Here is a 16,020-nt window from a genome sequence, read left to right on the forward strand (position 1 = left end):
CAGTTGATGTTTATAGATGCGCTTTCCGTTATTCAATTATGATTATGTTATCTGTTGCGTAGATGTTGACTCTGTATATTAGGTACATATTATGGGGTATGTACTATATGTTGGCTTTGTGATAAGTAGTCGTGTCATTGTGATGATCCATTTATGTTTATAAAAAAAAAAAAAAAAAAAAAAAAAAAAAAAAAAAAAAAGCGTCGTCACATCTACACAAATAGTTGTAGAAAAAAGTATAAAAGGTAGCGTAGCAATAGCAACCATGTAAAAGGGGGCATTTGGTTTCCTCCTAAAAAATATGTAATATTTCAAAAATATTCTCCAAGTACCAAGCTGACTCGAGACCAACGGACTCTAGTAACCATTTTCTCTATGTTGAAGGTGGCTTATCACTAGCCTAGGTGTCAGAAAATTTTCTTCAACAGTAGCTTTTATTTTATCATGTACCATATATATATATATATAGATTTTATTTTATCTGCAAATTTTCCTCTAGTTTCAGCTGTTCAGTATGAAACATCCAGATGGACCTTCTCCTTTATCCGAACGCGTGTGGCTTGGACCTCCGGACATCTAAGTGACAAGTTCGGACATGCACGGTTTTGTCGAACGCTGATGTGGCAGTAGGTGTTCGGACAGGTATGTTTCTACGTCTGGACGGGAAACCCTACAGGGTAAATGTCTAGTTCTTTTCTCCCTGGCTGCCACACAGTGCCTTTTCTTGTTTTTGTTTTGTACGGCTTCGTGCGTTGTTTCTCTTGTATTTTCTCACATGCTTTCGTCATCTATTGTCCTTTTCTGATTTTTGTTTCCATTCCAGGTATTTTGCTATGACTTTTATATTCTTTTCAGTTCTTTTTCACTATTAGAATATTAGGAATTGTTTATGATATTTTTAAGATAAAAATGCATGAGTTCGTCTATTTTATGTTGCTGAGATTGGGATATTTGTTTCTGTCTAATATTTGCTTTATTTTGGGATGTTATTGTGCATGTAATTTTTTCGGGGAAGTCCAATTTACTGCCGTTATAATGCCCGTTTTTCGTTTGAACTAACAGGATTTAACATTGTTATGGTATTTTTTTTTTTTGGAATATTTTCTGTGATTTATTTATTTATTTATTTTCAGAAAAATGTCTTCTGACAGTTCTCCACCGAGAGTTAGATAAAGGACAAAAGAAAGTATTGAGGAAAGAAGGGCTTGCATGGATAGCAGACAAGTCCTTCCAGAAAGGAACATTCTCATAGCCGACCTCGTGGATGCTCCTCTGAACTTTATTGCTCAGCTGATTCAGGACAATCACTGGGGATATCTTTATAACTGTGCCTGCTTGGTTTATCCCTGTCTGGTGAGAGATTTTTATGGGTACATGGTAGTGACTCAAGAGGATGAGAGAGGTCTCATCATGCAGACTCTAGTTCGAGGGCACACTTTTCAGATTGACCCTCAGCTCATCGGCTCCGTTATTGGGGTCCCAGTGCTTAATATTCCAGGGTTTCCATTCACAAATATTTTGGAGCCTCATAGCATGGACGATCTAATGGATTTCTTTGATGCTCATTCTCAGGGCGAGGAGCGATCACATGCTCACATCAAGATTGGTGCATTCTCTCCCCCGCACCGTCTTCTTGCAAAGATTGTTTTACACAATCTATGGTCTCAAGCTTGTCGGAGTGAGCTAGTTTTAAAGAACACCAGATTATTGTATGCTATAGTGATGAGGATGCCCTTCTGTTTGTGCAAACACATCATGCACACTTTGCTTGAGATCAGGGATGAGCGTAATACTAGCCTATCTTTCGCATGCTTGATCACACAGATCTGTCTCTGATTTGTGAGGGATATTACTGATCTTCAGCCCCGGATGTGTATTTAGGATCATCTTGGGAAGCAAACTCTTATGAAGTCGAATGCTCAGTTGAGCCATGAAGGTCAAGGCGTTGCTTCCCAGCCTCCTCCAATTTAATTTGATCTACTGGCAGCGGCCTCCTCATCACAGTCTATTCCTCCTTCTTCACCTTTTAATGTTGCTTTTGCTCAGATAATGGCTTCTTTGAGTTCTCTTTAGCGAGAGGTCAGCACAATAGGTGAACGAGTCGAGCAGTGCCAAATCAACATTAAGGAGTGTCTAAAGTATCATCATCCACATCATGATGATGATGATTGATTGTTGTTATCACCCATTTTTTTCTGGTTGTTGTTGATTTGCCTTTATCGGCTATTACTTGGGAACAATTTTTATGTTATTTTGAATTTTAATTATTTTTACTATGGTTTTTCTATACTCTATTCACCCTTTGTCCTTTTGAGACAAAAAATGGGAGTATTTTTTATTTTTAGACAGGTATTGTATTTTTAAATCGGTCAAGTATTTTTGACCCAGAATGGCCAAATAGGGAGTTTGTTAGTTTCATTGACTGCATTCTATTGACAAAAACACTATCCTGTAAGGTTGCTATTTTTATAAGGATGCCGTATATCTCAGAATCTTCATATATTTAGAGTTTATTTTTATAATATGGAAAGTGCCTCATTATGACAAGTTTCAGTGTCACAAGCTTCATGAAGGCAATTTCAGAAGTCCCAAGAAGATTCTGCACGATTTCCAACTCAGCAAAAGTTGGATCCCTTGCAACCGTCTGGGTGGTCCCATGAAGTGTCCGGACACACAGTCTAGCAAACATCCGTCCAGAGGACAAGGCAACATTGTCTGGATGCTCCCTATGTGTCGAGAAGCTTCTGAACCAGCATGCATCCGTTTGGACGACAAGGCAACACTGTCCGGACGCCATTCAAAGTTCGATAATGAATTGGATTTCCGTTTTAGACACGGATTGGGAGACAACCTATAACCATCTAGACGCTAGGGCAACACATCCAAACGCAGCCTTAATCAGGAAGCTTGAAGTGCTATTTTGGAAACGTGGTTGAAGTAACCGTCCAGACGCACCTTTGCAACGACTGGAAGTGCGTGCCCAGAGACTTCAAATCAAACTTGAATAAGGACTTGTTGAGCCTATAAATATTTATAGAATTCGGTATGGAATTCTCTATAACTTAGAGAGGGTGTTTATGGAGATATTGTGAAGATTTGCTAGCTCTCTAGTTGTTGCCAATGTGTGGTTATTTGTTCGTGTGAAGTCTATATTAGGGAGGAGCCCTAAGATAAATGAATCCATTGAAGACCCCTTCAAGTAGGAGACCTGGTTGGGAAACGTTTGTGTATATGTACACGTTAGAGTTCAAGGTACAACCACTGCATCAGAGGTTTGTGAGTGCTACGGCTTTGTAACTAGCTTTGTCTTCTGAATAGTGGAAATCCTGGATTTGGCTGCCCCGGAGTGGTTTTTCTCTTAATTGAGTTTCCACTTCGTCAACAAAATATGTCGCCTTTAAACTTTGCATTTAATATTTTTTTATTGCACACGCACACACGATAAATTAGAAGTCTATTATTATTCAAAAAGAACTCTTACAACACAGTTCATAGAAAATTTATGTTATCAATTTTTTAATGATTGAATAGTTAGTCAATGGTGTACATAACTGAAGCGAGAGAAAATTAAGAACATATCTTTTTAAAGAAGCTATGTCATTCCTTTCGGGATAGGATCATCTCTATTTCAAATGAAATGGAGAGACTTGACATGGAGAGGACTGGTTTCTGGGTCAAGATCTTATTTCATAAATCTAATTGTGTATAAATGCCATACAGTGAATATGTTTCACATCATTGAAATTTTTTAAATGATGTAGCATCGTGTGGACAGTTAGAAGGAATAAAATAAAATTTTGACCATAAAATAGCTCATCTTTATTTCACATTCAATGAAGAGGATCCTTGTAAAAACTCTCTCTACTTTAGAGTTCTTGGCTACGTTGTCCTCCTTCATGGTACCTAGCTAACACAATCTTCCAAACACACTTCATAATTATATAAACATTGTCTCACCCCTTATATGTATCATCTATGTCAAATTACCAAGGCATCCCCCATTCCAAGAACTATCATCACTAGTAGTGACATTATTAGCGGCAACCCAAAAGTCGTCGCTAATATGTGCTTATCAACGGTGACTTTTGATAGTTGACTATTATTAATGTTTTCTATGCTGAAGCAAGTCATGGTTTTATCATTTAAGTAATTATCACAAGAGAAAATATTATTCCCAAGACTGAGGAAGAGATTCTCTCTAGAATCAGATGGAAAGTTAAGGTGAGACTTATTGCTAAATTCTCTCCCCATTGATGGCTACACTGGGTACTGGAGCTCCTCTTGCTCGTTGGGCGGGGATATGTCTTTCCTACAGTCTTTTCCTTTATGTTGGGGGGGTTTTCATTTTTTCTTGTGGGGCTTATTTAGGTGATTGTGGTTTGTTGGTTGTTGTTTTGATAGCAACAGTGTTTGTTATCCTACTTGGGGGTTTGTCCCTTGCTAGGTTGTTGAATCCAGTGTTTACTGGAGAGTTGTAAACTTTGTCTTTGGGTTATAAAGCTTTAATTCATCCCAAAAAAAAAAAAAAAAAAAAAAAAATTGTTACAAGCCAAATCTTAGGGAAAAAAAAGTTTATGCCACAACATACCTGATCCGATGATTTTTATTTGATCGCTTCGACTTTTTTCTACGTCTTGAATGTTTACACGAAATTCCTTGGTGGCACGAGCAGGTTGATTGTGTATACCTTTCATCACAAAAGGCCAATGAATCTCGAGTATGAAGTTTGGTAATAGTATTACTACATATCTCACATGAGGATTTTTATTTTTTTTTATTTTTTTTTTCAGCAACACAAAAGATTAAATAAATAACTCTTTAATACCTTAGAAATTTGGCTTTATCATATAGTGTGTTGTAGCATTGGATATATGGGTACAAATGCAACCAGGACCCCACTTAAATAAATGTTCTTTATATTTTTCTATGACAAGATAAGTGTATAAATCTAATATAATATATTTTCCATATATCTAACAATAAACAAAGTAATACATTTTGGAGTGTTGGAGGCTATCTTTTCTTCTCTTTTTACTTTGTTTCTTTATTTTTCTTTTTTGGATTAATGATATATATACTAGCCCCCTTTGAGGAGAACCTTTTGGTTTCTGTCATGTGGCAAATAGCAGGTAGACAATCTGTGGTTAATGAGTTTTAAAGTATGTTATGTAAATTAAGAATTGTGATAAGATTTATGAATTTTTATGATATGTTTGAAAATGACATGAGAAGTACATGATGTTAATTGATGCATAATTAGTGTGTGAAAGTATGGACACAATGATTATATGTGACGAAAGCACAAGGATGTACATGGAACAAAACGCTAAACTAAAGACCTTTGGGCTGCATACCCTTGGGCACCATGCAACAAGACCCTTATGCTGCATACCCCTGGGCACTATGAAATGAAAGATCGTTGGGCTATGTATCACTCAGCACCAAGAAACAAGAGCCTTGGGCTGCGTACCCCTGGGCACTATGAAGCAAAAGACCATTGGGCTGCGTACCCCTCGACACCAAGATGTCACGAAAATGAATGAAAAGGTTGAATTGCCTGATGATGATGTGTGACATGTTTTCTGATGGTTTTCATGACTAGATGTAGCAATATGTGTGTGTGTGTGTTTATATATATATCATAACAACTAGAATGCATAGAATGATTTATGTAAAATTTTAAGCTAGATGTACCTATATGCCCATGAGTTTGAATGGAACATAACATATGTATATCGTTATGACTAGATTGCATATGATGATTTATATGTGATGTTTTGCTTAGATGTATATATATGCTTATATTTGCCGAAGGTTTGAAAAGCTTGTATTCGAATATAGCTGAGTTATGATATCATTTGTTTATTGCTTAGATGTATTCATATGCTTGCGTTTTCCAAAGATTTAGAAGCTTGTATATGATTATAGCTGAGCCACATGATATAAGATGTTAGTGTTTACCTTATTAGCTAGGAAGCGTTATAAGAAGAGAAGTGGTTTACTAGGAGTAACTGTTATTGTAAACATATGGTAGAAGAACGAAATGTTGGCTCATTGGAAAACTTAGTGAGTTTTATACTACTGAGACCGTGAACTCATTATTCCACCTATACGAATGTGGCGACCACCATGATCGTGTAGATGCTGGTGTTGTGGGTGCTAGTACCACAGAAGTCGATGAGGACCTTGTCGTTTGTCTCGAACCTGTTGATAGTCTTTTTTGTGAATATGTTCTCATATATGGCCATGTGTTGCATGTGATACCCTTTTTGTATAGACATACTTTTGTTATGTAATTAATACATTGTTAAGCTTTAATTTCATAGATAGTCAAATGGCTCTAATGTTGTAATTCATACTATTAGTTAATGATATTAGTTTCCGTTGCAATGTGTTTAGTTTCTGATATGTTATGCACATGACAGGTGATGTGTTTGACTTGTGTTGGTTCATGAAAAATTGTCATGCCATTGTGATGACCCGTTTTGAAAAATAAAATAAAAAGAGGTAGTCATAAAGACTTACTTAGGTATCGTAGTGAGACCTTGCCGGCATACCGGCGAGTTCTTTCTTAATTTTAGTTGTTTTTCAGTAATCATGGGAACGTGAAGAATATTAAGAAATGATGTCGTTCACACTGTATCAAAAACTGTTATAACATTAAGGTTGTTCAAATATGTATTGAAAATAGTAGGGACTCTAGGGAGTGGGCATCAATATCACACTATCTTTTTTGGTTCATCATATGGATACAGTACGTCGGGATGTCATAATTTAATGGTATAAAACGTGGGTCTAGTTAATTAGTAGTTATGCTTTTTATCTATTAAGTGTAGTTAAACAAAATTGAAAATGACTGGGCCACATATACATTACTCATGTGAACAGGACAATTTCTTCATTTGTTTATGCTTTCAAGATTATGTTAAAATACTTGATCAGTACTATGTGTATTGAGTTATAGATTTGGTATTTATGTGTGTTGTGTTAGATTTGGTATCACTTTCTTTTGTAGGTATGAAAATATGAAATTATTAGAATATTTGAATTTATAGTTGTGAGTTATTTTTTTATTTTTTATTTTTAACGCATGTATGTTCATTTTACAATTGATAGGAATCACTTGCTAAAGGATTAGGTAGCATACTCCTTCATTTGGAAAGGAAAAAGAAGAAGATCTAATTCGGCAAATCCATGCCATTATTGGATAATATTATATTTAATCTTTACAGAAATTATATCTAACCTAGCCAGCTGTTTGCACGACCCGAAAAATATTAATGAGAAGCAATAAGAGAAGAGAAAAGAGATTGGTACTTACAGTATTTGTAGATCCATCGTTTCCAAAACACGAGCCCATCTGCACTCGGGAATGCATTTGGCGTATTGGCCAAAGCGTACAAAGGGGACTGACCCGTTATGTCTCGAGTAAGAGCCAATTGTGGACGCTTTCGAATTAAATCCAAAGCAATATCTGTTGGATCAAAAAGAGAATTATCTTGCGAAAATTTCAAATCATCAGAAATAATGACCGATGGATTGTTAGACTTAGGTTATTACCTAAACTTCGGTTGTGTATAGCCCAAGTACAAAGTGTAGCGCCGTTGACGGCTTTTTCTTCCGTTAGATCTTCCAGTGGAGTGAGAGAATAGAGATATCGAGCCAACTCTGTGTGCCCATTGAAACTAGCCTTATTAGCTGGAATATCTGAATTCGAATCTTCAGTGCTGACCAACTTGTTGTTCTTTCCAAGCAGGCATGCAGTCATATTGCAGTTTCCCGCAGTAATTGCATAAACCAGAGCTGTGTTGCCATACTTATTTTGTATGGCCAAGTCTTCCTCCGACATTATATCCACTAACATCTCCACTATACGCTCATGCCCCGCTTTAACAGCAAGGTGAAGAGCTGTCTCGCCTGAAAACGTGATTTTTGCACCCGGTTGACCCTTAAGGAACTCCTCTGCAGCATTCCAATCACCAGTTTTCAGAGCCTCTCTTAAGGCCTCATACTGAACATAGTCAACGTTCCCATTTTCACCGCTGCCTGCAAATTAAAGTTTTTTGAAGGCACTCTAACATCAACATGGCAACTACATACGGGATGTTCTTTTCTTTGGATTTTAAATTTCAGAATTAACTCAATATGTAAAGGTCGGTAGAATTAGTATGTATCGACAAAAAGCGCACATATCACCTGCCTAAAACTTCTTTGTAATAACATAGGAAACTTGGAAGGAAAAATCTTATTCAAAAGCAAAATTTTATTAAATTAATTCATATCTCCCTCTCGTGTGTGTTCATGTATAATATATATTATCTATGCACCATCAACAATGTACTGGATTTTTTTACATAGTTATCATATCACACTAAATGATGGTTAAATTGAAAAATCATGTACAGACTTGTTGGGAATAAATCCCACTCAAAATTGGGATAAAAACCTTACTCCAAGTCGAATTGGGGTGTGTGAGCCAGAATCTGAGACCAATTAGAACTTTTTGAAGAATCTGGTCAACGGTCCTAGTCCCAATTCAATGGAGATAGAATCCCAGATCAAATCAAACTCCAAGGTTAAAAGGGAGTAGAAATCCTAATTCAGGTTTGACTTCACTTCTTTGCCTATGAATAGGCTCATACCATAGGTATAAATGCTAGACTGATTATTTTTTATGCATTAAGTATACTTTTCTCTCAAAAATTAACTTTGGCATCGGAGCGAGACCCCCGTAAGGGTCTCTTAGTTTTAGTTATTTTGCAGTGATCGTTGGAACGTGAAGAGCACCAAAGAATGTGGAGTACGTTCACACTGTACCGGAAACTGTTATAACAATTTGGCGTTGTCTATGTGAATGATTATTCGTTTCTCATAAAAAAAAAATAAATAAATAAAAAATTGTTATGGCAAAGAGGACACGTTCTCGTAACTGAGTCAACTGACCTAGAAGATAGAAGCCGGAGCCAGTCATTCAGCCTAATCCGACCCCAGAAGATCAAAACAATCGACAACCTCCACCGTTCCCTCTCCCAGGAGGTGTAGATCAGGAACGCGTAACAACGTTGGAAGCTCAGATTGAAGCCCTAACACAACAGAACGTGGATTTGCTGCTCAAAATTCTAAGACAATCCCATCTCTAGGTGAACTGTGATGAACATGCAGAAGAAGAGCGCAACAGACATGCCAACGGCCACGATCCTCTGGAGGAGGATCGTCGAGTGGACGATCACCAAGAAGACAATTTCTGAGAGGATAATCACTGGAAACAATGGAATGGAAAGGCAAACCGTCGTGGGGATTGACAAGAAGATGGAGGAGATTTGAGCAGAATTGTCGCTAAGTTGGAGAGAAGGTCCACGTACATGGAGATGGAGAGGAAGACAGAAGCAAATCTATAGTGGTGGACAAGCTTGTATTGGGTACTGGCTCACCCTTCACCAGGCGGGTAGAAAGCTACTAGGTACCCGAGAAGTTCAAGGTCCCTCAGATCTGAGTTATGCTGGAGACGGAGATCCTCTTGATCACTTGGAGAATTTTTGAGCTAATCTAGATCTTCACGGGACACCCGATGAACTGGGGTGCCGGGCCTTCCCTCATAGTCTCTCTAGGAATGCCCGAGACTTGTTCAAGATGTTGCTCCCAAATTCTGTTGATAAGTTAAAGGAGTTATGAACGATATTCTTGACGAAGTTTATGGCTTTGCGAACATAGAAGAAGCCATTGGGATACTTGTTAACATTGCATCAGCGTAGTAATGAAACTCTTAAGGAGTTTATGGCCCGGTTCAACTGAGAGAAGATGGTGGTTGAAGATCCAACCAAGGATATAGTCTTCGTTGCCCTGTATCAGGTCATTTCTCCCGTGGAGCCTCTGATGAAGAAGTTGGCCTAGAAGCAACTGAGTACTCTATAGGGCCTGATGGATAAGGTAGAAGAATTCATCCATCGAGAAAAGACTTTGAAGGCTATGGTCAGATCAACGCTACCCAAGGAGATAGCCCCGAAAAAGAAAAGGAATGAGTTTAAGAAAGCTGATAGGGAAGAGCAGAGGCCAGCAAAGAATTTGAAGGACTATGACTTTATGCCTCTCAATGACGAGATATCAGAAGTCCTCATTAAGATCAAAAGAGATTAGGAGTTTCCCTGACCACCGAAGATACCAGGTAATCCTCCTTACAAGAATGAAGGTAAAAATTCTGATTTCCATGAACAGACAAGTCATTACACCGACGGGTGCTTAGCCCTAAGGTTGCTAATTGAGAAGCTCATCAAGAATGGAAAGTTGGTTCAGTTTTGGGAGAGCAAAGGAATCAGCAAGGGAACGACAGGGATAACAGGCCCTTGAATCATCGAGACCACCAGCCTCGGGATTATTATCTAGGAGACCTTCCTAAACAAGATGAGAGGGATTAGGAGAATGATCCCAGAGAGCATATAGAGAGAAGAGAGAACCAAAGAAGCAGGATTTTGCAGCGGAGAGAACTGAGGCAACATGAGGTTATAGCCAAGATCAGACGAAAGGTTCACCAGATTTTGGGAGTACGGAGACTAAGAACCCGTTCACGTTGCTTCTTTTCCAGGAAGGAGCTAGGGAGAAAACCCAAGGAAAAAACCATGAGGCAAGGAAATCAGCCTGGAAATAGGGAGAAAACCCTAAGGTAAACGTAGGGAGACAACCTAACAAAGAAAACAAGAATGAGAGAAAACCCTAAGGCAAATCCAGGGAAACAACCCTGTAGAGAAACAAGAATGAGAGAAAACCCTAAGGCAAATTCAGGGAGACAACCTTGCAGAGAAAACAAGGATGGGAGAAAAGCCTACGACAAATCCAAGGTGACAACCCTACAAAGAAAACAAGAAAGGGAGAAAAGCCTAAGGCAAATCCAGGGAGGCAACCCTATAGAGAAAACAAGGCAAGGAGAAATCCCTATCAAAAAAAGGAAGACATGGAGCCAACCCCAGATGAAGGGAGACGACCCTCGGTTCTCAGGAGGAATGGAGTCATCCTTGGAGATAGGGAGAAAACCCTAAGATAAGAACAAGAAGGCATGGAGCTACTCCTGAGATGGGGTGAAAACCCTAAGCCAAATCCAAAGAGACAACCCTGTAGAGAAAACAAGGATGGGAGAAACCCTAAGGCAAATCCAGGGAGAAAACCCTGTAGAGAAAACAAGGGAGGGATACAACCCTCGGTTATTAGGTTACAAGAAGACAACCCTCTAGAGAGAACAAGGAAGGGAGAAGACTCTCGGTTTTCAGGTAACCCTTGGTTTTCAGGTTATAGGGAGAAAACCCTAAGAAAAAATGAGAAGGCATGGGGGGTTCGATTTAACCCTCGGGTTTGCGGGTTTTAGGATTTTAGAAATTGCAAAGGTATCACACATTTCCGAAAGATATTTTCAACAAAATTTACTAAAGAGGGGTAGGTCGATAGTCACAAGGATAGAAAGGCATGTCTCGGTTGTGATCACACGTTCGGTATCCCCAGGAAGTACAGTAGTTGAAACCGAGACATTTAAGGGTCGGGAGCTAAAGATTGTTCTAGCCTTGGAAGAAGTCAAGGCTCGGATTTTCCAAGACAAAGAATTCCCATTATTCGAAAATGTCTTGAATAAGAGAATTAGGGGGGGTAACTGTGGGGAATAAATCCCAATTAAAATCGGGATCCAAACCCTACTCCAAGTTGAATTGGGGGGGTATGAGTCATAATCCGGGTATAATTAGGACTCCTTGAAGAGTCTGGTCAACAATCATACTCCAAGTTGAATGAGGAGAGGACAAGCCAAATCAAATTCTATGGTTAAGTGTGAGTAGAAAACCTAATTTAGGTTTGACTCCACCTCTTTGCCTATAAATAGGCCCATACCCTAGGTATAAATGACAGACTGATTATTTTATGCATTGAACATACTTTTCTCTCAAAAGCTAATTTAGGCATCAGAGCGAGACTCCCAGAATGGTCTCTTTATTTTAGTTGTTTTGCAGTGATTGGTGGGAGCATGAAGATCACCAAAGAACATGCAGTTCACACCGTACCCGAAATTGTTCTAACCAGACTAATTTTGGTTACATAATTTACTATACTCTGCAATAAAACCAATAAGAATTGATTGAACTAATGATTTTCCAAAAATAATAAAATCGACCAACTGAACTAGAATAAGAACACCTTTTCCTTTTCCCCCGTTTGGAAAAGAAAAAAAAAAATACTACATTAAATAACAGAAATGGAAAAGGATAAGTAGTAGTAATTATGAACCAAAACTTTCAAAGATAAAAGGAACTATCATTAGGTGGCAAGACCTTCTTTAATAAGATATTTATATTTTTTAAAAAATATATGTGAGGGGTGAACTAGCTCATAGCTGCCACTCTTTTTTTTTTAAAATTATTTTAATTAGGCTAGATTTATCTAGTGAAATGTGCAATTGACACATAACTTGTCAAACCTAAACTAAGTTTCATCAATTTAGTAGTATGACATGGCACAATGTCAATTAATTCAAAAATCAGCTAACGAATGGACATATTTAAAATTAACATAACATGCGTACTATTTTGAGCATTTGTAAGGTCGAAAGAGCGAGGGGGGGACCTGAGTTAGTATCTGTATAAATGTCATACATTTCTTCCAACATATCCCAAGCAGTTTTTGCCGAAGTAATCTGAATAATCTCTTCAAAACCTGTGTCCAATCCACATGAAATTTGGATTACATGTAAGGCCATGAAATTCTTATTCTTCCAATCCTTGAAAGCAGCTTCATCATCCTCTTGCCTTGGAGGTTCGGTGGTTGCTTCAATTATCTCCCAAAGATCATGGGCCATCAAATATTTTTTTATTTGAACACTCCAATCTGCATAATTATCTTCCTCAAGAACTCGAAGAAACTTTTTTGCCAATGAATCCCAAGCGGTTTTTGCAGAACTAATGTGAATAATCTTAGAAATTGTGTTCGGTCCGCATGAAATTTGGATTACATGTAAGGCTGTGGAATTCTTCATACTCCAAGCCTTAAAAGCAGCCTCATCATCTTCAAGACTTGGAGGTTCCGTGGTTGCTTCAATTACGTCCCAAAGATCGTGGGCCATCAAATAGGTTTTAACCCGAACAGTCCAAGCCACATAATTATCTTTCTCAAGAACTTGAAGAACAACTACACACAAAAGCAACCTTTGTTTGACCATGTATGTGCATTTATCAAATTGGGAGAGAGAGAGAGAGAGAGAGAGAGAGAGACCTGCCAAAGTATTCCATGCAATTTTAGCAGAATTAATCTCCATAATCATAGCCAATGCGTACTGTCCACATGAAACCTTGAGCACATGTAAAGCCGTGGAATTCTTCTCACTCCAAGCCTTGAAAACCGTTTCATCATCTTCTTGCTTAGGAGGTTCAGTGGTTGCTTCAACTGTATCCCAAAGATCATGAGCCATCAAATAGGTTTTTACTTGAGCACTCCAAGCCACGTAATTATCTTTGTCAAGAACTTGAAGAACAGCTGCACTCAAGCCACCCTTTATTTCCATGTTTAATCTGTGAGTATATCCAAATAGGGTTAGGAGCATAAATTAAAGACAATAAAAGTAATAATAGGAATTCCTTGATGGACTTTCCGAATCTTCTTGCAGACCATTAACTGACGTTTAATCATTTGGTAATTCTTATTTTTTTCCTGATTAATAAAATATTTGTTGGGAAAAACCAACAACCGAAATACACGGTTAATCAAGATATCTATATGCATAGGCGAAAGAGGAAAAAAAGAAACACCAGCTGCTTCTCAATGACCAAAATAAAAGGGTTTACAAATAAATAAAGAGCTTTCCTATTCGGTAACTAAATCAAATGAAGAGCACAAGATTCACAAGAATGCGAACTGGAATTAGAAGTCCTGCTTGTAAGTAGTAGTAGCATTGTTCTGTTTCTTCTTTCAAATTGTTTGATGCAATGGAGTTATGATTCTATAACAATATTATTAGGTCCAAAAGCACTTATTATTTTCTACATGTAACTTAATCATTCTTCCTTAGTGCAAAAAATTTATGTTATATATCTTTGAATGACGTACTTCAGGATATACATACGTACAGAATAATGCTACATACTATATTTTGATCATACATTGCTAATGTGACAGTTTTAACCAACTCATTAGTCCTAATATTGTTTTTTAAAAAATAAATCTTAAGGTTGGTTTAGACTGCTACATCATCATTGTGAGATAGTTGTGGATAAAATTGTAGTATATTGCAATAATACTTATAGATAAGAATTATAATTTTGAAAATTCTAATATTGATTTCCCTTATTTTGGAAAAATGTTCATAGAATTTGCTTGGGGTGTTACTTTCTAAAATTTGGTTTAAAATCGTACTCTTAAACACGTTCTTAGTCTATAACATGGACTAAGGTTTGCGAAAATTTGAGTTACCCCGAGCACCTTGCAGCCTTTTTAATTTTTATTTTTTCCCAAGCGACGCCCCTTGCAATAAATAATCTGTGGTGGCATGGTGTTGTGGTGCCATGCATGCATGTTGAAAATTCCCTAAGCATAGGCAGACCCACCTCTATTTTTGGCATGTATTAAAAAGTCCTTTTATATGTAGAAGTGCTATACAAACAAAGAAATTCATAAAAAGGTGTATAGAATTTTCATACAATATAATTTAGGGTTTTTTTCTAATTATTATTTTATGAAAATATGTTTGCCGAACAGCTGCATGATTCATGTGCATTTCCATGTAGATCACTAGGTCTTCCTATTTCATTTTATTAATGATTTTGAAATATATGTGTTGCAGAAGGCAACAATATTATTGATGTAGGAATTTAGTAATGATTTTCCTAAAATTGTGCATTGTATGTGTCAAAATTTATTAAATTTGAAGGCATATTTAATTAGGAAGTAATACTTATTAGATAAAACATTTAAATTATTATCTTCATGCATATGTTAAAGATCATGACAACCTCGTCAAGAAAAAACGGTTTAAAGCATATGTTAAGATGCTTTTATACCTCCAACTTGAAGCGGCAATTTCAGCATCACTTTTTGTTTTTGTTTTATTTTATTTTATTTTATTTTTTTCTTTTACCTCTAAAGTAATTTAAGCTACGCGTTATGCTTATTTTTCTTTTTCATTCATCTGTTGAATAATAAATTTAATTTTAATAACATTTATTTGAGTATTTTATTATTCTTGTATATTATTAATTAAGTGACTTGAGGAGGTTGTGTCTTTTGAGTTTTCAAGAGTTATTTTATATAGGAGTTATATGAGATGTAAATGAATAAAGTTAATGTAGAAAAGGTAGAATGAGACCAAAAAAAATGCAAAAAAGATAGAAGGATCAATTGTACCCTATAAACACCCATGTAAGCAATTTACTTTTAATCAAGTTGAATAAAAGAATACAAAGTCCTCTATCAATTTAGTGTTTCTCTTCCTTTTCCATTCTCTCTCTTAGTGTGTGTTGTTTTTTTCAATTTTCAACAAATTGGTATTAGAGCACAATTTATTGATCCTATAGAAATGACCAATTCAAACTTTCCATTTCAATTCCATCACCTTTCCAAAGACAATTTTGATAATTGGTGCATTCGTATGGAGGCATTGCTTGGATCGCAAGATACTTCGGAGATTGTAGAAAAAGGCTATGATGAGCCTAATGAAAAAGCTGCTTTGAGTCCTAATCAAAGAGAGGCTTTACAAAAACTTCGAAAGAAGAATCAACAAGCTCTGACCCTTATTTATCAATGTTTGGATGAAGTTATGTTCAAGAAGGTATCGAATGCAACCACCTCCAAGCATGTATGGGAGATTCTCCTAAACTCCTATCAAGAAGTTGATAACGTGAAGAAAGTTCGCTTCAAACATTAAAAGGCGAATTTGAATATTTTCGAATGAAAGAATCTGAGTCGATCGTGGATTATTTTTCAAAGGTGTTCCCATAGTAACTCAAACAAAGAGATATGGAAAAAGATTGGAGGATGTTTGAGTCATTTTGAAAAGATCAT

General features: G+C 36.9%; 1 protein-coding gene across 1 annotated transcript in view; it reads right to left on the reverse strand.

Annotated features, from left to right (window-relative positions):
• The window catches only part of LOC133880584 (uncharacterized), a 36,042-nt gene that overhangs the window by 6,702 nt on the left and 13,320 nt on the right, over nucleotides 1-16,020 (reverse strand). The window contains exons 2-6 of the mRNA XM_062319570.1: nucleotides 13,240-13,535; nucleotides 12,595-13,155; nucleotides 7,561-8,046; nucleotides 7,322-7,474; nucleotides 4,589-4,687 (exon numbers count right to left, since the gene is read on the reverse strand). Coding sequence (XP_062175554.1) covers nucleotides 4,589-4,687; nucleotides 7,322-7,474; nucleotides 7,561-8,046; nucleotides 12,595-13,155; nucleotides 13,240-13,528 — 1,588 coding nt within the window. The 5' untranslated portion in view covers nucleotides 13,529-13,535. The remainder of the gene's footprint in view (nucleotides 1-4,588; nucleotides 4,688-7,321; nucleotides 7,475-7,560; nucleotides 8,047-12,594; nucleotides 13,156-13,239; nucleotides 13,536-16,020) is intronic.

Source organism: Alnus glutinosa, chromosome 10, assembly GCF_958979055.1.
Source record: "Alnus glutinosa chromosome 10, dhAlnGlut1.1, whole genome shotgun sequence".
NCBI classification, from domain to species: Eukaryota; Viridiplantae; Streptophyta; class Magnoliopsida; order Fagales; family Betulaceae; genus Alnus; species Alnus glutinosa.